At 37.9% G+C, this 21,623-nt stretch overlaps 2 protein-coding genes across 4 annotated transcripts in view; one reads left to right on the forward strand and one right to left on the reverse strand.

Moving 5' to 3' along the window:
* PRKN (parkin RBR E3 ubiquitin protein ligase) overlaps positions 1-19,512 on the reverse strand; it is a 774,760-nt gene extending 755,248 nt beyond the window's left edge. The window contains exon 1 of the mRNA XM_055810872.1: positions 19,460-19,512. Within this exon, the coding sequence (XP_055666847.1) occupies positions 19,460-19,466 (7 nt within the window). The 5' untranslated portion in view covers positions 19,467-19,512. The remainder of the gene's footprint in view (positions 1-19,459) is intronic.
* A 45-nt stretch (positions 19,513-19,557) lies between these two features.
* PACRG (parkin coregulated) overlaps positions 19,558-21,623 on the forward strand; it is a 251,322-nt gene continuing 249,256 nt past the window's right edge. For 2 of the 3 annotated variants that reach the window (XM_055810986.1, XM_055810988.1), the window contains exons 1-2: positions 19,561-19,968; positions 20,262-20,450. In XM_055810986.1, the coding sequence (XP_055666961.1) occupies positions 20,304-20,450 (147 nt within the window). In that variant the 5' untranslated portion in view covers positions 19,561-19,968; positions 20,262-20,303. Of the gene's footprint in view, positions 19,994-20,261; positions 20,451-21,623 lie in introns of all 3 variants that reach the window. The other variant, XM_055810987.1, reaches the window with a different exon arrangement.

Here is a 21,623-nt window from a genome sequence, read left to right on the forward strand (position 1 = left end):
CCAGACAGGACAGAAATTTCAGCAAGGCTGATGAAATAACTGCTCATTCTGAAAAGATGTATAAACTACTCCATCTTAAATTACCAAAATTTAAGTAGCTTAAGGAGAGAGCTGCTGCAGTAAAATCACAATTTAATTCCCAGCATAACTGCAAGAATGATAATTTACAGTCAACAGCCACTACAAGTCACATTAACTAATGCACCTAAAGCAAAGCATTCTGCTGCTTACGAGGAAGCTGAAGAGAATTTGTACAAACTTGCCCTGCTAAGATGGTTACTGCCCAGTACCATACCCAGGTGAGGCTGCATATGCTAAAATAAAGATCATACTGAATACACAAACTCTTCAGTTACACTTTTTGGTGAGCAGTGGTAAACTAGTCAAATTCCAGCTGGATATTAAAGATCATTACGCTTTTAAATTTAGTTAAGTGACAAATGAATAAAAGTAAACATAATTGAGAGAGATAAACATATTGCCAAATACCAATAAAAATGTGACTGATCTCATTTTGAACAGTTATTTCAAAGGTAATAGAGACAAGCATTCATTATTGAATCTTTAAAAAGTCAGCAACAAATTTTATTTCACCAATTCTGGAACTCTTAATGCACTTACAAAACAATATTAGCTTGGTTGATCTATAGTTAAGACAATAGTGCTTTTTTAAAATAATTGGGGATTTTTTGCTACCTACTATATTGCTACAGAGAACATTTTTAACTTGTAGTATGTTATCGGCATAAACAAGAGATGCAGTATCACAAACTTGCCACTTTCTTTTTTCAGTGAAATCAAAATGAAGTGATAAAGGTTAACTTCACAGGAAAGTATTAGCTGACTGCATTAAAGCACAAAGATAGGAGACAGCTATCTATAGAACACTGTTCCCCATTATCTTTTCAAATTCTTTAAGGCAGCTAAATATCGATGCATTCCCAAATCACCTTTTCCCCCCTTTAGTGTAAACAAGTAGGAGTATGTTTTTGATGCTTCCAATTTGTCAAGATCAGGTGAACTGAATGGTTTCACAGAGTACACTATTCCAACTCCTTCAGGGGCTATAAAAACACATTAAACTCAGCTTCTTATTAATAATTCATGGCTACTTCCTTAGTTCACTGCAGGGGCATCACTCTTAGGGCATCATTCTTACCAAAACAATTTAACAGGGCAAGTCAGATAAACAGTGTTACCATCAAAATGAGAAGCCTACCATGAACTCAGGGACACTGAAAGCCCTAAAGAATTTCAATTCTTATAATTTTCAGGCTAGATCCAGCATTCTACACCCCTTTCTAAAAGCTGACATTAATTTAATAGATCAGTAAAACCAACATTCCTTCTGTCTAATGAAATCTGGTTTATCTGCAGATTTGAAGTGTCAAATTTCCACACTTTTATCTATACTGCAAGGTATTTGGTGTTCTTATTACTCTGAAACAGACCCTTTTAGCAAGAATATTTTACTTCAATTAAGGATTAAACAAAGTATATCCATTAAACATATCTGTGATGCAAGAATATTATTATTTTGAATTGGAACCCTTTATACTTAGTAAAAAATACCTACTAATAAAGCAGTTATAATCAATGCCAGTTACTATACATAAAGAATATCATACTTCATTCTTCATGGTCATGGAATAGATGTCTTATACAAAATTATGTCATATTATTAACGTATTTGGCTACACTGCACATGACACTACCTAGATGGACATATTCAGAAAAAAAAATGGCATTTAGTATAAGCACATTAAGATTAGACACCCAAACTACTACAATTTAGACACCCAATATACATTTCTGTAATTTACTCATTGAAGCAAAGTTACCTTTGACACATCAGTAAAACACTATGGGAAAAAAACCAGATTTATCCTTACAGAGTCAGTTAATTCTGATGTAGAAGGAAAGCAAATCCACGTCAAAAGCTTAGTCTGCATTCTGAGTAAAATAATGACCTAATACTAAAAACTTTTAGTCACATGTTAGAAAACCATCTTTAATTCTTTTAAGTAACATGAGAAAACACTGTTAGTTTTACCTGCCTTTTCCCCCAACACACACACACATTTCTTTAATCTACTACTACACTTAACACTGACTTTACCTCTATGAGCAATAACATTACCTAATGTAGGCTTCATGCCTTCTTTTACACAGGTGTTAACAAGGAAATGAAGAAAGATGCCCTTGAACCCAGCAGACCAGAACAAAAACCTAATCCAAAGCATGAAGAGAACTGTCTATGTATGCTAAGCTTTTCAAAAACCCACTTCCTTCCACATGTGTTCATATTAATGGGGAGTGGGGAAAGATACAAATTTAATACAGATTGGGAAGGAAACATCATCAGTTGTCATTCCACAAATGCTGTACTCATACAAATTTTGACAATTTAATTCTCTACAGAAGGGTAAAAAAACCCAAGAAAAGTCTTCATTAAAAAACAGGAATAGTAGATTAATAACTTAAAATCTGGGATTTCAGAAGAACATTACTGAAATCCTTATTGAGAAATTTTTCCTAGGACAATTTGAGAAACAAAAGTCCCAAGTACATGTCATCAGTACTTTAGGTCCTTCATATAGCCCCTTCTTGGTTACCTACCTCAATTCCAGAAATAATTTAAAGTTTTTCAACATAAGATTTTAGAAAAAAAATTGGACTTCACAACAGCAAAATGCAAAACTCCAAATAACATTAGGTTCAAAAGAAAAAATGAGACCTGTTCCACTATGCATGAATTACAACTGATTAATATCTTCATATAAGGTTACTCTCATATACTTCATAAGAAGCTGCCACAAAAGGATGGCAGAGCCATTGATTATATAAAGATCTGATAAATAAAATCCTTTGAGAACTCAAAATGCTCAACAGTGCCAATTTTACATAAAACATCAGACCCTGCTAAGCCTCCACATGAAGTTCCAACACACCCATGCCATCACCACTTCATTCAAATACAGGGAAAGAACAGCCACAATGGCTACATGGCCTGTGGAAGGGTGCTGGAAATAGGAAAAAGCAGGAAGGGGTAAGTTTATTTATCTAAATAATATCACTGAATGAATGGTTGGAAGTGAAGGGAAAGCTAGAAAGCACCAGGAAGGAAAACAGGTTACCACCTGCAGTCAAGAGGAGGAATACATGGTAGAACTCCCCTTCCCAAGTTCTCTGTACTCCACCACACAGAATTGTGGACCAGGAGAACTCCACATCTTTAGCAGCAGTACAAACAATAAAAATTCTTTGCTCCTGCTTTTACCTCCAGTAAGCACCTTCAACTTATCCCCATCTCTAGGCTTAAATAGGCTTTGGTCTGGTCTTCCTCATCTATCACTGTAATTTTCAAATGCTTGGGATCTGACTTTTTGGAGGAGTACTTACAGTATTTGAAAATCTGGTATTAAGAAGTAAGGTATTAGTAACTACCTTGCTGCTAACGTGCAGTCAGATCCAGCACTGACAAAGGTTAAAAGGGCAAAGCCTCAGAGGAACATGGGACTAAGTGTTTTTCTACTTTCAACATGCCAGAAGATGACTGTCTTTATCATCTGTATTATCATTCCACTGACACTATCTACATACTCGTAAAGGCAAATTTTTAATGAATCCATTCTGATTATGCTGGAGAAAACAAGTAGGGTCAAGCTTTTGGGTACTCATTCTGTATCATCTACACAATACCTGTTCCCTAGTGTTCCTCATTTACTCCCTGTTCAGTAATGTATTAGCCTATGTTTTTCCTGACATAACCCCTGAAGGACAAAATTTTATTATTGCATTATGGTCAAAACAGTTGACAAGCCTTCAAAAAGTCATTTATTTCTCTGAAGATAGGCGACATCTACATCCAGCTGGGAACCAATACAAGTGACCCAAGCTCTCCTTCTCAAAAAACGGGCATTGCCTTATTTGACTATGCCATCACTGTTGATTTAGCGAAGTCTAATTCTCTAGTAATGATACGCAGCAAGTAGATATGCACAAGTTTCATGTAGATAAAATGAACAAGAAAAACATTTCTTTATTTTGTATCATAACCCCCACATTTGCACAAACTGCAAAGTAAATCAAAACTTTCCCTGTTCTCACAGTCCTTTGTCCTCAAACCACATTCATGTCTAGAAATCAAATAACATTTCAAAAGCTGTATTGACATGAAATCAAATATCTTTTTTGTGCATGGCAATTGCATCCTAAATTGGTTTACAGCTGGCTGTCTGCTTTCTCTTAGTTCAGGAAACTGATTAAATGAACAATTTATAAGAACACATTTTAAATGAAACTGGAATTGATACCAAATAAGACACACAAGGACGTCTTGGCTCCTTACCAGAATTATAGCAATAGTTTCTCTATTACCCATGGAGAGTGCTTAATATTTTCAATTTTACCCACATTAAAGAAAAATGCTCATTTCTCAATACTGAAAAATCAGGAATGAAACCATATGTCGGAACTATTGTCACTGTCAGACGAAAGTAGGGAAATGCCAGTCTTTCAGAAGTGGAGTGCATCATGAGATACTTATATTCAGTTACAGACTTAAAATGTAATACCATAAACAAGTTATTTAGTTCTATTTGAGTACTACTTGGCATTTTGAATTTAAAACCCTACACAAATGGGAAGGAAAAAAAAAGTATCAAATCCTACATGTATTGGTGACATGATTTTACAAAGCTGGTGTCACAGAACAGCCCGATCACTTTAATGCAAGTTACATGTCCTTTGGCCAGGATACCACCCAGCTAAGAACCCAAATCTCTGCAAAAGTATGTGAATATACAGGTGTTCACTGACTTGATACAAGCTTAGATTAACTGTATGGTGTTAAATACAATTTTGAAGCATCTAACATTTACTTTTAAAATGTGCAATTATTCTAATCTTCATATTAGTAACAAAAAATAAACATAATCCAGAGATTAGGTGTTACGAAACTGCACCTCTGAATTGTAATCAGAGCTGCATACACACCACTGTAAAATCAACTTGTGTTAAGTATGTATCACAGGATCCATAGAACAGTTTGGATTGGAAGGGACCTTAAAGATCATCTATTCCAATCCCCCTGCCATGGGAGGCGACACCTTCCCCTAGACCAGGTTACTCAAAGCCCCATCCAGCCTGGCCTTGAACACTTCCAGGGATGGGGCATCCACAACTTCTCTGGGCAACCTGTTCCAGCATCTCGCCACCCTCACAGTAAAGAATTTCTTCCTAATATTCAATCTAAATCTACCCCATTTCAGTTTAAAACCATTACCCCTTGTCCTATCACTACATGCCCTCGTAAAAAGTTCCTGCCCAGCTTTCTTGAAGGCCCCCTTTAGCTGCTGTAACACCTCCCCAGAGCCTTCTCTTCTCCAGGCAGAACAACCCCAACTCTCTAAGCCTGACTCCATAGGAGGGGTGCTCCATCCCTCTGATCATCTTCATGGCCCTCCTCTGGACTTGCTCCAACAGGTCCATGTCTTTCCTATGCTGGGGGCTCCAGAGCTGAACACAGTACTCCAGGTGGGGTCTCATACAAGCAATGTAGAGGCGGAGAACCACCGCCCTCAACCTACCAGTCATGCTTCTTTTGCTATGTAACTCAGTAATTCTCAGGTAGAAATGGGAGAATAAGGTTATGAATTGAAGTAGCTAACTGAATTCAGACAGCACAGGTAAACTTTCAGAGCAGTGCTGGGATCAGCTGTGTGACTCCCATTGATTTTAGAACAGGTTACTGAAGTTCATGTATTTATTTGCAGAACAAGGCAATGGAAATGGCTCTTAAAGTACCTCCCCTAAGCTTCAGATGTTTAATAAGACTGATGTGGCCAGAGCATTGCACTACACTTTAAAAATTTGAGTTTTAATGCTATTCCAGAGCAGCACTTGGTACTTTTATAAGGCTGTAATGCATATTCACTTTACCTGTATGGGGAGTGGGGGAGGAATATTAGAGAACAGCAGGAAAGCAGCTATTCTAAGAAAGGAGGACATAAAATGTACACATAATGCAACAAAGAAGCAAATGAAGAAACTCTTCCTTTATTAGAAATATGGGAAACAGATTGTGCTCATCTTGCTTAGGGCCAAGAGCCTCACTGTGTGGAATTCAGCCAGGCACTGCCACACAGCTCACTAAGGAGTTTTGCTGTGTTAAAGAGTAAACCAGATGGGATATTTACATGCAACAAGAACAAGATAATTCTAATGGAAATTGTTAAAAGTACTGTAAAAGAAACTTTTCAGCTTCATCTGCTATTTTATTGAGTACAAAGGCAAGAAGAATGAAAAGTAGACTAAAAAAATTGAAAATTTAAAGATTCAAAACACTAATTAACCAATTTTAGAATTTATATGCCTCAGAAATCCATCTGTTTACATTAAGCACACACCAGGCTAAAGCTAGATCTCACACAGTATCAGAGCTAGTATTAATACAATACTCACTTGATGGAATTTTAAGGTAAGCCAAAATACTCAACTCAAAAGTCAGCCTGTAGCTTCATACAGCTTGAAAAAAAAAACATGTAGCATGTCAACAGACTGCTACACCAAGGACCTGGTAATACCATAACAGACAGCTTTTTTGTTCAGAACCATTAAGACAACATTTCAGATTCTTAAAAGACCCCGTATTTCCCAGATGAACTACAAAAGATAAAGGAGATTAGATATAGTTCCTGTTCTTGATGTCTTCTCGTTAATCTAAGAATTTTTTAAGTATTGTGCCCTAACTGTGCAGAGCAAAACAGAAGTCGTGTCATTCCACACACCTTCTCCCACCCCGTTTTTTTAAATCAATATCTTAGACTGAAAACTGTTACTAGCAATACTGCTTTTTCAACATAGACTACAACCATTTGATCACAAAGAACAAATTTATTCTTACAGGAAGAAAAAAAGGTAAAGGCAGTAATTCATAAAAAAAGCAGCTCAGATAATTTCTTGGAAGTAATAGTCTTAGTATTTATCATACAGAGACAAGCTCATGCTTCAGTTATCCCTATCCAGTTTGCCAAGCAGAGGTACCTACAACTAAAAACTTACTATTAAAATGGGCATTTTTTTTTTTTAAATCTTGCTCTCTCAGACTAAAAACTGCTCTAAGCTCTCTTTTCTTCAGAAACTGGTCTGTATCAGACTTAGACATTCTAAACAGTCTTTGACTTTGTCCTGCCATGTTTCTTCAATCAGTCAGAGTACAGACTGGAATGAAATTGATATGATTGGATAAAGGAAAATCAAATTTTTTCAACATTTAGTTTCAGTAATCTGATTATGAAGCTTTTAGTAGTAGTGTAATTACTTTGAAGTTCTGAACATATGTTTCCACTGAGAGTATTCCACAGAGGACAGTGTTTCAGAAAAGGGAAGAAATGCAAACATAAATGTACCAGAAATATTTCAGCTCATCAAAAAAAATTAGAATTGAAAGAACCATATGCCAGAGATTTAATATAATGCCCAGTATGAGCCACTTTCATTTCTATCACCCACAATCCCTATATTTAAAACCAATGAAGAAAACTGAAAATACTTTTTCCATGACCTCAAAGCACATTACCAGAAAGCTACAGGATTGGCATATTTAAAAAAATGAAAAACACACACAGAAAACTACTAAGACAGAATACACATCTGAACACTGTTCCTTGAATTTTTCCCTTCAAAATTCAATCACTGCTACTGTTTCCACTGATGGAAAAGATGTCTTAGAAAAAAAACTCACAGTCTTGAAAAGCTCAGATATCTCAGTTTCTTGTGATTCTTACTCTTTTGAAGTTAACTAAGTATCTTTAGCTCCATACAGTGAAAGTTATTAAATCTGATATTACAGCTGACAAAGACAGTTATTGCCTAAATTGACTAGAAATAAAAATGAATCAATGAACTATGAGAGCAAAATCACTACTGAACAAAACATTTGGAAATGCTAAACAAAAGATACAGAAAACTGCAGCACAAACAACAGCAAAAGATTGGGAAAACAAAGAAAAGTAATAGAACTACATCATCATACAGAAAAGCTTAACACTTAACAAAAGATGACCCACACTGGTTACCACAGCAGTGATGAAAAACACTAGTCATACCTTGTTTCAGGAAAGACAAGTTTGCTTTTTTATTTATTTGTGGGTTTATATATCACAAACAATTTACAAATATAAATGGATTGTCTTCACTGCTCATCTAGGTCATAAGCAAGCTTAGTACATAAGCCTGCTGTCTTATGTAGTGCACCAAACCAACCTCAGACATTTGTAATCACATGAATAAGTTTTCACAGATAAACTAAAGTGAACAAGGATGTCCTGACTTGTGATAACAAATGTATTGTTTGTACCTTCAAAAATAACACAGCATAGCCAACACACTGCGATGCCAACTGCTCTCTAAAAAGCCATGCTTTAATTTCCTACACATTAATATATTATAAACTTGCTGTCCTTTAAACTGCCATGGAATGACAAGCACTTTCCTCAATTAGTATATTCATTCATCTTTACCAGCTTCTGAAGCTCTTGAACAATAAATCAAATCAACTTCTAAATGCTTTTCTTTCATATACTCATGTCATTATTACATGCATTCTTGATACAGGGGTTTACACTTAGAGCCTGGAGGCAAAGACAAACTGTGACCTCAGATCATAAGAGAATGTCAAAAGAATTTCAAAAACATGGAATAAATCAAAGCACATAAAAGTATTTTCATTGTTTTCTTACCATAAGATCTATGCTACAGGGACAAATAATACATAACAAAAAACTTTTGACATATACAGGAAATAAACACACAATCTCATTGGTCAATTTCCAAAACCAGGATTAAAATTGGATGACATTAATGTCATAATGAAAGGCATTCCCCGAGAATGTTCATTTGATAACCAGCTTCCTTTCATCATTTCAACTTAGTTCAAGCCAGGTGAGTACAGAAAATCATCAGTCTTCCTTAACAATCATAACTGGAATATAGCTGAGAGATATGGGTTAAAAACTGTATGCAGGATCCAGATAATTTATTCTGGAGATGTTCAATGGGCAATGTCCAACCATTATTTTTAGACATGTCATCGTCATTGTTCTCTCTCCTCCAACGATACATTGAGAATAAAATTATGGCATATAATATCACAATTTCAGAGGTCATCAGAGGGGATAAGAGCTTTAAAATAGTTTTAGAGTCAGAGCTTTAAAACTTTCCTCCATTGAGATTGTTAGCACAAATAGAGGCATTAATTTCTGCAGACAGCCTCAAATGGTTTCAAAGTCCAAGAGAGCTTTTGCTGTAAAAATTTACCCTAACTGCTTAGAGACAACAGAGCAGGAAAACAGTTAACGTGGTTAATTTCTCCGAAACATATAATTTACAATGGCACTTCTTTTGGAAGGCACTGTGATATATTTAGGAGGAATTGCTGAAGATTTTGTGGCTTACTCATAATAGGCATGTAGCCACTGTAATAAAAAAAAAAAAAGACATCACTGACATGTCCTACATAAAGCTACTGTGTAGTTAATGCATCATAATTGTGACAAGTTATTTACTGCAATCTTTTGGCTGAATTCATGAGAATTCATTAATCAGACTGCCTTCTTCAGAAGGAATGCATGTTTACTAGCACAAATATCAGCTACCACTGTACAAATTGCTCAAGGGCATGAAATAAAAGCCAGTCTCACAATTAATTATTCATAAATTTCTACCCTTAGGATTGCTGAACTCTAATATTTGACTAATGGCCGAAGAACTCAAATGACTCCTTGTAAGTTTAACAAAGATTTTGTAATAATGTGGCAAATCTCTCACAGTCATTTTCATACACCTCAAAGAATAACTTCTGGGCTACCATTTTTCCTGGGTCAAACTTTAACAACACTAATGTAGACATGAACATGCTTACTGAGAAAAGTGATACAACATAAAAGCTACTGGCTAAAAGCCAGTACAATCACACAAGTTTAGCACAATCATACAGGCTTGTCTGCCTCAGAAAGTGCACAGCAATGAACTAATTCTTTCTCCATCTTGTCCAGCCTCAGGAATAAAACAAACAAGAGGGTACTAATGGATTTTTCTACATCTGACAAATCTGGTGGATTTTTATTCTTGTTTTGTAAGGTCATCCATCTTTGCACTCCTTTTGCACTGATCAAAATACAAAGGGATTGGGAAAAAACTAAGGTACAACATTTGGAAACTGAAAACCTGTTAAAATATAGATTTTGAAGAACATAATTTACCATACTAAAATACTGGTATTTAATGATTTTGAAATAAGCCCTCACAAAGGCAAACATTTTCAAGATTCCTCACACTGCAGTTCAGAAGGGAAAAATCATGTACTGTGAAATAATGGACAATTATATAATTAAAGTTGCCTGCTAATTATCTCCAAACTAACCTTTGTAGTACTATTCTGTGAATTCTCGGTATATAGCTGCACACTTCTAACTTCAATATTTACTTCTTTTAGTGGGAAACTTCATACACCACTGGCTACATTTTGTGTTATAAACTGATTTTCAGTCCAACAATATTTATACACAGTGCATCACAACAAAAATTATTAAACAGTAAAACTGATTGAAAAGAATGAATTGTACCTCTTTTACATAACCCTGTTTGGCAAAGTAATTAAGTTCCCACTAACTGTTTTACTCTCCCTTGAGCTTCTACTAAAAATAATAACTTTAAAAACCTGCACCATTCTCAGTATTGTTTGCTTCTGTAGCCTGACCACTCAGAACTGACAGTTCCATGACAGAGTGTACGCTAGTCCAATTCCTTTATTTCAGCAGATGTGTTTCCCATTAAGAAAACTGCTCCACCTCTTGAGACAGTATTACCAAAACAGAACCCAACATCACGGGCTTTTAACGTATCTACAAAAGACACATACATTACTTTGGCAGGGACTCTTAAGGACTGCGTTTGCTGTTAAGCATTTGAAATCTTTTTAAATTTCCATATTTTGTTAGCAAAGGCTTTTTCCTAATTGTTTCTGGGAATAACTGGAATTTGAAATTCTTAATTTTATTCTCATCTTACTGGTACGCTGGACCAAATGTTTTGGCAACAGATATTGTATTTACACATTATATATGCAAGAATTTATCCTTCCTGCTACTAAAGTTGTTTTCAGTTCATCTTTCTTTGTTACTCAGGAAAAGACGACAAGAATTTAAATATAATCATCTTTATAATGCCTTTTGTCCAAAGGACTGTGAAATCCTTTGTCAGCTCTGGATATGTTCCCAATGACAGCAGGAGCTAAGCATACTCTGCAACAGCTGAGGGTGAAGATGCAAAAGAAGGACTAAACAGATCAAAAAGCAACCTGCTAAAATATAGTCCCACTTTTGCTATCTCCTTCTACATTTTCCACCTATATTGAGCTGACTTTGGTGTTCACGGGGCCCTTCTTTGAGGATGATATCCTGCAAAAAAGGACCGGGTTTTTGCTACAATATCAAGTTGAATTAGTTCAACAGTCAAATTAATACTGTGGGGTTAGTGACAGGAAAAAGCAGGATGCACAGATGGCAGAAGAGAATGGGAGGGAGAAGCAAGGGAAAAAAATGGCAGCAAAACCTTTTCATGACTGATTCAGCTAGATCAGAAGTCACTCGCATAATGCTATAACAGGAATTTACCACAATACAGTCAGATCTTAAATTAACATACACACACATCCACTCACCATTCTCTTTACAGATGTATCACTAGGCAACCAGATAATACAGAAAAGGATGGTGATTTTGGCAATGGGAAATAATTTTAACAAACTGCCACATCAATACTTTATCTGTAGGGCCCTATCTGAAAGGTGCAGAAAACTGCATCAGGACATCCTTAGCCACTGCTTAAATAGTCTCTAACGTGTCTTGATATTACAATACTGTTATTTTGTGGCCATTTTTAAGAAAACAAACAAACCACTAATCAAACAAACAAACAAAAGATAAAAAATGCTTCGTCCCATCACTACTTTCCAACTCTTCCCATTCCTCTTCAAGGAAACATGTGAGCATTCTGGATTTCTTTGTTTCTAACAGAAACCAGGTATCTTTTGAAGATAACCTATTTCAAGCGATTCTAAAATTTCTAAAACCTTGCTCATGAAATAAAAGCATTTCATAAGAAAACAATTAAGTATAAACCCAGTAAAACACAAGTTTCATAATGCAGTTCTGTACATACAGTATGATACACTTACCCTATAGCAGAAGAAGAAAAGGCTCAGAAGAACCCCTGCAAAACAGGTCATGCATATGAAATATGAATAGTCTTTGATATTTTGAGATTTAGGGTTTGTTTAATCAAATTAATCATTGGAAAGATTATTCCAAATGTTCATGAAGTGTAATAGTGATCTACAACTCAAGATATTTTTCCAGTGAAAACTACGTAGTATAGCGGAACTATCCCTAGCATTACATAAACTGAAATAGAACACAAGATGATGACAACAAAATAAACAAACCCAAAATCACAGCAAGAGATCATCAAAAAATATAAGGAAACAATTCCCAAAATACTCTTCCTTTGGTTGCTAAGTCTGCACCATTATTTTCTAGTCTGAATTAATTTGGGGAAATTCTGAAAGAGTTTGTTCTCATTTTGTTTCCTCAATTTTATTTTTGTAACAGAAGAAATAGGAAGATTTATGCAGAAAGTTAAGATTACCAACACACCAAAAAAAAAAGAGTGCACCATAGAGGAGTGCTCAGTCATCCAGACAGCTGAAACTTCACCCAGGCTCCCATTCTCCCTTAACTAGATTACTGACCGTTCGCTGTCAAAGCCCTTCACAACCAGTCTTTATGACCACCTTCATCTCTCATTCACTACAGAAATGCTGACCTGTCATTGTTAACTATCTAGAGCCTATCTTCTAAATTTTTAAGCCAGTTTGGGGCCTTCTCTCATGTTTTATGTTCTTTGATATTTCTTGAAAAATTCCATGAAGCTGCCCCAATATCTTCGTTCAAATTCAGGTGTGGGTTTTGTTGGGTTTTTTTCTTGTAATACCTACTGAAAACCCAAGAACAGGTTTTCAGGAAGGTAACATTATCACAACGTTGTTGATTAAGAAATGGCTCAGCCCATCCAGTTGTGGGTTGTCACTTCCCTTGCAGCAACACTGGTTTCCAGCTGATCCAATAGTTAAGCAGATGTAGGGTATTAAAGAAAAAACACACCAAAACAAAAACCTCACATGCCCTTAAGTGGGTTTTTTGAGCTAGTTAAGTCACCTGGAGTCAAACTAGTATCAGCTCAAGGTACACATTGAGTACCAAGGTGGAAGGGAGGACATGAAAAGGTTCTCCTTTAGATGGCAATCAGCTGCACTACACAACACTGCTGTTTGTATGCAACTCTGCAATTTAAAGGTTCAAGGAATGAAACAGGGCTAAGGGATGTCCCTTCAGTCACACCCCCACATCACTGTCATGTCACCACTTGCGAACCAACTCAGGGAACTGACCCAGATTAAAAAGAATCTATTTCTTCTGGATTATTTTTTGACTTCACAGTGTCCCTGAACAGATGGTTGCTCTGCTGCAACTGAAAGATTAGTTTGCTGGTGGAAGGGCAGGAATGAGTAGTGTAAGCAGCAATACCCAGAGACAGCACTGCTCTGGCATTTTTAATGTGAAAACAAAGCCTCATACTAACCCATATTTTGGGTGTACATATTAATCTTCATCCATCGCCTACATTAAACCTACAGTACTTAGTAGGTATGAGGTTTTTTTGTTCTGTATTTATAAAACTCCCAGGTACTCTGGTGCATCAAATAAAACACCTAAATGCCTGGAACAATTCCTTATGAAACATATATTCATATGTTGGATCTGCAATTTGTTGTTCTTTGGGTTTTTTTATACAACACAAAATAAAAACTATTTGAAGGAGCTGTTTATCAATGGTGTACTTTGCTGAGCAATGGATTTTCTTCCTTGTTTGAAAATATATTTCCATAGTCTAATTTTAAAATTGTTGGGTTTTTTTTCTGGGATGAACAAAGTTGGGGAATCAACTATATAATGAAATTTCACTGGATTTATTTTTGCCTTTTAATTAAACCTTTAAGCCTACTTAAACCTGCCATCTAAAAAGAAAAAAAACCCAAACTTAAAACCTACCAAAGTTATAGAACTGCTAGCTTACCACATTAACAAGCTAGTAAGAATAATATGAAATATCAAATAACATTACAGCATGTTAGCCTTGTCTTTTCTTCTAAATTTTAACACAAGTATTTACTGATTTCAGTACTACTTGCTTAACAGTGAAACAGTAATTTGATTACTTTTTATAAATAAAAGGGCAACATTATGGTGAAAAGGCACCAACATAAAAGCTGTATCCTGCTAAACAGCTGCAAAAAGGGTTACTTGCTGTTTATGATACTCTATGACTAGCTCTTAAAGTCACACTCCTTGTTACAATCAAACTTCTTTACCACAGGACAGAAATTAGCAATACTGCATCAAATTGTAGAGCTGTAATTTTTGATACTGAAAAAATTTTCTCATCAAATTAACTCAGGTACACTGGCCTCTGGGAATTGTCCAGTTTTTTCAACCCACAGACTACCTTGTATCATCTTCAGATTAAAACTAGTGTATTATACTTTCTGAACAATCAGTATTCCTGACACCAATACCAATATGGAAAAAGTGCAAACAGGATATTGGAATGCTAGGAGGTCAACTGATGTCTTTCAGTGCTTACTTAAAAAAAACCAAACAAAAAACCAAAAACAAAACAACACAGCCCACAGCTTGATTAAATCCTCATATTTAGGTGACCACCTTTATTTTCCTGTTTAACACAAATAAATATTAAATAAAATTCACAACTATATCAAGTAGACCACGAGCCCTACTGGAAAGAAAAAATATATATATATAATAAAGTAAATTACCTCCAATAATTTTCTGTAATTTCTAATTAAAAACCTTTACTGAAAATTAATCAACAAATAGCTAATTAAGTCAACCAAGAGATATTTAATACATAAAATCTTCATTAAAAAATATATTATCAGTTCCATCAGTTCCTGGCTTTCAAGAACAACTATGTTCTGTTTCTAAACACATATTTAAATATAACCCTCTCTTCATTTCCTCATATCTTTTACTCCATGACTACACCATTAGTTAACAACTATTTCCAACTCCCATTGTAGTGGTAAAAAACAACTGGCTTTAAAATAATCATCAATAACCATTCTAAATGAACAAATTTTATGTAAGCTAGCTGCAAACTCGTTAGGGAATACATTTCATAAATACTTCAGGCCTTGCTCTGTATTCTTTATGCATCCTCACAAAAGCTCTCCAACATTTTGACAGAGCACTACCAAAAGCTCCTTGTGAAGCAGCAGAACTATGACACCAGTGATAACAGATAAGCACAGTGCAATGTATCCACATGGACGCTGTACCGAGTTTATTTATTAGACCCTACAGAGTTCAGCCAGTTTAAAAAGAACCAACAGACTAAAATTGTGTAACACTGCCATACAGATAAGCCTGTATTTCAAACAAAAATAAAAAAAATAAGATAACATTGAGATCTTCAGCATAAACATTTTTTTCTGCTCTGACAAAGGTAGAAAAATACGATGTAGTATTTTACCAATGTCACCTGTATCAAAAATGTTAAAGAAAATGTTTTCTTTCAAATACTGAAATAGATAAATGAAAGTTTTAAGGATCTGTTAAACAAGTTTGTGAAAACTTCTGGTCAGCAGCAGACCCTAGCCCCACTTCAGCCACAAACCCTGAAAATGTGCTCTCAAGGCATGTAGCCAGCCCAGCATTACAAGAGACTGACAGACAGCAGGTGGTGGCAACTACAGCTAGTGCTCCCCTTTTCTCATCATTGGACACAATTTACCATTAAAGTCATGCTTTCTACATTTCACTACCTACACTGCTGAAAAGCTTTGAACTAGTTGCAGCAGACAAGCGTTTCCACTGTGCTTCCAGTGAAGCGCAACAAAGCCATTTGAATATGTGAATACAGAAAAACATGGGGGATAGGAAGCAAAGCGAAAAAAAAAGGACACAAATCTGGAAATATAACATGAAGTCTCATAAGCTTAAGGTAAATGGTAGTATAGAAGCTGTCCACAAAAATGCTTTCATCTACAGTAAATTCCTTTGAGAACTGGCTGTCAGAAGACAATGAAGTACGATACTGGTCCTTCAAGCAGCAGATACTCAGCTCATTTAACTTGCATTGCTGTTACGAATATAGCAAGTAGCATGAATTTTGCTCCCCAGTGGTCAGTAATTTATGCAAGGACTCCTATCTTGCAGCAGTCAGAATATATACACACAGGATTTTCTAGTCAAAATGAAACACACTAACTTAAAGACTCCTTCATTTATATAATTATTTTTCATTATTAAAACAAAATTAAATAAATTTCCATACAGAAGTTCCCTGAATACCAATCAGCAACCAGTATAAATTGTATAATTAAAAAAACCCAATATACACATAAGCAAAAGGACCACTGAGAAATCATTCTGGCAATGTCACTTAAAAGTGAAGCACCTTACAGAACAATCTTCTAAAAGCATTTATAAAATCAAGAGCCACCTTTACCATTTACATTTTGCCTTGAGAAAAACTTCTAAAGATATACCCAAGAATCATAATTCCAGAAGCACTCACAAATTCAGTGCAATGTCACGCATGTGGCAGCTGCCATGGACTTCCTAGATAAATTCCATGTACAAATTTCTACACAAATGGACTGTTAGGTAATTAACTTGCTGTTATGATATTTTAAATGCAGATGAAAATAAATACAGTTACATAATCTGAAGGCCTCCCTCAAGGAATAACCTCTTACTGAAAATAAGCATATAGTAATTTATTTGTTTTTTTCATGTAATATGCTAGCACTCAAATTCATTTATAAGCACTTCTTTCTCCACAAATCTCTGTTCAGCCAACAAGAACTAACAAGGCAGGAGGACGTAGTAACAAGCAGGATGGTAAATTATACGAAGACTATTAAAAACCAGTGATACGAGTCACTTGTGTAACCTCTTCTGGAATGACAGGTGCTATGTAAAAACAAAACAAAAGCCTTCCTCAGCAAAGTATCTTAAAATATTTCAGGCCAGGGGGAGTTCAAAGAAGAACCATGAGCATGGTGAAACACTTCAGAGGAACGTGGAATAAAAAGGTTCACCCATTTCACTGGACAAAATAATATTAAAAACAGAGAAAAGAAGAAAGAAGAAAAAATAGTAATACTAACATGTTAATCAGGTTTGTTCTCCCTATTTCACAGCACAAGAACAAAGGGACATAAAAAGATAGGACATTAAAAATCAATTAAAGAAATTGTCATGTGTTGCACAATTATATTATAAAATTCCTTGCCACAAAAAGTCATGAGGATCTAAAGCACTTCCAGATATAAAACTGCAAAACATTTTGGAAAATATACCACATACTTCGTTGGATAATTCTTTTAAACACTCGGGTCTAAAAATTGAGCACAGATTAAACAAATAATTCCACCCTTCCTGTCTTGCCCCCAGTTTTGTCACGGTATTCCTAGCTCCTAAGTGTTTAGAGCTGATTTTTTGGAAAGCAGGAAACTGGACTAGATCTCTATATGTATTCTGAAAACAATTTTTGTATTTTCAGAGTGGGGAGGGGGATGTCGCTTTCTTGTTTATTAAAATAACAGCTTGCTGCTTAAATCATTTAAGGTCACAATTCATGTACAGATTTGTTTATAGATTTGCAACTAACCTGGATGTGCATTTCATAATCAATGTTCACAAACATTTCTGTCTGCCATAGTGACAATAAAATTATAATTCTTCACTCATAAATGTTACCTGCATGAGCAGTAAGTAAACATGTAGATTTCAGTATGAGGGCCAAAGGCATCAACTCTGTAACCACATGGACAGTCCCCCTTACGTACACTATACTTACTTTCCTAAAGCATTCAAAACCAAACACATCCTGCAGTTCTGTAAATACATGTATTTTATATACTATAGAAAAACATCAAATGAGCAGAGGAGATAACATTGTGAGAAGATAGTGGAATACCTGACCCTCTGTGCTTTCCTTAAAGCAAGCCTTTAATTTAAAATCATCTCTGCTATATAAGAAAAGAAAAAAAAAGTCCAAATGACAAGAAAACCCAGTAAGATCCCACAACTAGGAAGAGACCATTTGCATTAATATTTATATGGACTGAAAGTACCACGTAAGTAACTGCTTTCAACTTTTTTAACTTTGCAAAGCTGAAAGAACATTACCTTAATACTCGTATCCATACACTGTCAAGAAATAATCATGTCTTAGCAGTAGGCATAAGTTGAAAGACCCATAGGAATCTTGAACACTTTTGTGGTGTTTACTTTAAAATAAGTATTTTGACAATAAACCCCATGCTTTTGAAACCAATCAGGTCTCATGTAAACAGCACCTATGACACCTACGCTGAGAATTAAACAGCAAGCCTGAGGAAGGCATGGAATTGTTACAATACATGTACATCTACTACTTTTTTTTGTTTGTTTGTTTAATAATCCACAGAACTGAGAAAAAGAAAGCAGGATGAAACATGTAGTAAGAAGCAAGGACTACAAAACTGATCCTGTAAATGCAGGACTCCCCAGGTATGGATTCATCTTACAAATCACGAGGAAAACACACCGCTGAAACACCAATTCCTGCGCCACACCAGTATTAAATGGATGCAAAAGCCAACTCAAGGACCAAATGGCCAAACTTCCAATATGATTAGGCTCAAATTGCTACTTTTTCAGATCGCTCCCAGCAAGTACCATGCCAGAGCAATAACGTGTATATATACACCAGGGCAAAGCCAAAGAAATTTACAAACCAGGCAAACCTTGGCTAGTAGTATTTATAAACGATATACTGAGATGGAATGCAAAGTAATTTGAAAGTGACCTCAACCACAAGCCCTGCGCAGTCCCTCGGTGGGTCATTCCCCACCAGAGGGGTGAAGAAGGAGGGCAGCGACCCCTCCGCACTGTGACCCCCGAGTCCCCCAAGGGCACGCGCCAAGGGCACGCCGCGCTTTAACCAGCGGCGCACTGCGAGGGCAGGTGGGGCTGAGGGCACAGCCCTGCCCGCGCCCTCTGCTGCGGCCCGCTGCCCCTGGAGCCGCGGCCGCGGGGCGCTGCGCAGCGCCGGCTCGTCCCCGCGGGCTGCCGCCGCCAGCCGCAGCGGGGCCCCAGGCTGAGGCGGGGGCGGCGCGAGGGGGACCGGGGAACCGTAAACAGCCACACAAGCCCACGCCGCCCCCCAGGGCCGCTGCGCTTCCACCGGCGGCGGCGGCAAAGGGGCGGGGAGGAGAGGGCGGGCCTGCATCCGGGCTCGCCGTCTGCCTGACGCGCTCACTCACCTATCATGGCGGCGGCGGGGAGGCGGAGGGGAGGGGAGGGAAGGGGAGGGGAGGGGAGGGAAGGGAAGGAGGCGCGCGCGCACACGCCCGCGCGCCGGCCGCCCCCGCCGCTCGAGCGCGCCCCTGCAGCCCCGAGCGCGGCGCGGCGCATGCGCGGGGGCCGGCGGAGCCCGCCGAGTAGCGTAGTTCTCCTCCTCGCACCGCCCAGCTCCCCTCCCGGGGCCGCCCTTCGCCCGCCCCCGCTCCCCCCGCCCTAATGACTCTCCGTTAATTTCCGCCCCGCGGCGCGTTCCTGGTGCTGGGCGCACCTGCCGGCGGGGGCGGGCGGGCCGCCCTCGGGGTTTCTGTGGTTAACCTCGTGCGTCACCCGCGCACGTGACGGCGGCGGGTTGTTGACGCGTTGCCTAGCGACGCGCGCGGGGCCGGGGACGCGTGCTAGCGCGCGGTGGCCTGTTCCCGCCGCGCCCCCAGCGGACCCGGCGCGGGGGACCCTGGCGGGTGGCGCAGGGGTGAGGCGGGGCGGCAGCCGCCGGGGTGAGGGGCAAGAAGAGCAGGTGGCCGTGAGGGGCTGGGGAGGAAGGAGCGGGAGCGGGAGGGAGGCGGGGGACAAGCCGGGGTGCCGAAGGGAGCCGGGCGGGGGACGGGGGCGAGGGGCAGGCGGGGAAGCCTGTCAGGGGCAGGGAAGGTGCGGGGAGGGGGGGTCGCTGAGGGATGTCGCTGGCTGGGCAGGGAGCAGAGGTACATCTACCGCGGTTTCTGTCGTACTGAGGGCGGGATGTTGATGATTGTTTGTCTTTTCTAGTCAGTATTTTGCTTCTTGCCCGTCACGGACGCTGGTGGGGAGATGGTAGTGGAGAAAGCGGGCTCAAGCCCCTCAAAATCCGCAGGTGACAGGTGCACCCTGCAGCAGGAGCCACTGGGGCATGTGAAGAAAAGCAAGCGGCAGGTCTGCGATGGATTCACTGTTAAAGCCATGATGAAAAACACTGTGGTATGTTTGCTGCTAGTATAGAGGTGATGTTAATTAATTTACACTCACGTGTCCAGGAAGCATGTCAGGAAGGTGTGTGAGTTGCTAAAACTGTATCTGGAGTTTCCTGGTTACTGAAATTACCTCCAGGCTTTACAGAAGTATTACCGCAAGGTAACTATGCCTGTGAAAATTGTGATGCTTTGCCTCCAAGCATGTTGCTTTGATGTCACTTTTTTTCTGTACTGTTTTGTATTGGCAATGCACATTCTATTAAAATGTCAGCCTATAGAATTGTGTGCAAGACTTATTACCTCGGGTGTAGCAAAACGCTGTAAAATGGTGCTGCAGTATTATTTGAAAGTGTTTTCGTATACTGGCACAGTGTGGTATAAATTTGATGTGAATGTCACATAGGATGGCAAAGATCTGGAAAATACATTCATTATTGAAAAAGCTTGGAAAATAATAAGAAACTTCCACACAGTATAGGAGAATACTAAACTGGAAACAAACATTAGGTCTCCAAGTCATAGTTCAAAGACAAAATGAAGTTGATGCAGCCAGCTTCACTTTCGGTAACAGCCCCAATTTCTATTGAATTTGGAGGTATGTGAGTAAAAATACTAGGAGAAAAACCTTCAAAATGCTTTATATTGTTTTATTTGAGTACTTTTGTCAGATTTTAGGAATAAAAAAGCTTAAGCTGGTACAGACTGTAAATGTTCACCATGTAAGTAGATGAGGTAATATAAGAACACATCTGTGGTAAAACTCCTGATTTGTATGTTTCTTTATGTGGACACAGATCAAGGTATTAGCTAAGTGTTCTGTTCTCAAGGTATTTTTAATTCTATGTATTCTTTTGACAAGAATTATGCAATACATTATTTCCCTTAATTTGCTGAAACAGTCTTCCTGGAGCAGTCTCTCAGGACTTGTTATCTGTGAAAGCATCCTCTTAAAAACCCAAACAAGTCCATCTTTAAACAAATTTTAAATGGAGTAGAAATTGTCTACATTAAAAACTTTCTCCTTATGAGTAAAACCAAATTATGTTTCACCTTAGTGGGAAAAATATAAGGCAAAAACTATAAAAAACCCCCTTTTTTAAAGGTTGGTTTGTTTGATTTTAATGCTAGAGATGTGGAGAATAGACATTAAGTTTAAGGATTAATTTTTAGATATTTTCTT

The sequence above is a fragment of the Falco peregrinus genome, chromosome 7 (assembly GCF_023634155.1).
Source record: "Falco peregrinus isolate bFalPer1 chromosome 7, bFalPer1.pri, whole genome shotgun sequence".
Lineage (NCBI taxonomy): Eukaryota > Metazoa > Chordata > Aves > Falconiformes > Falconidae > Falco > Falco peregrinus.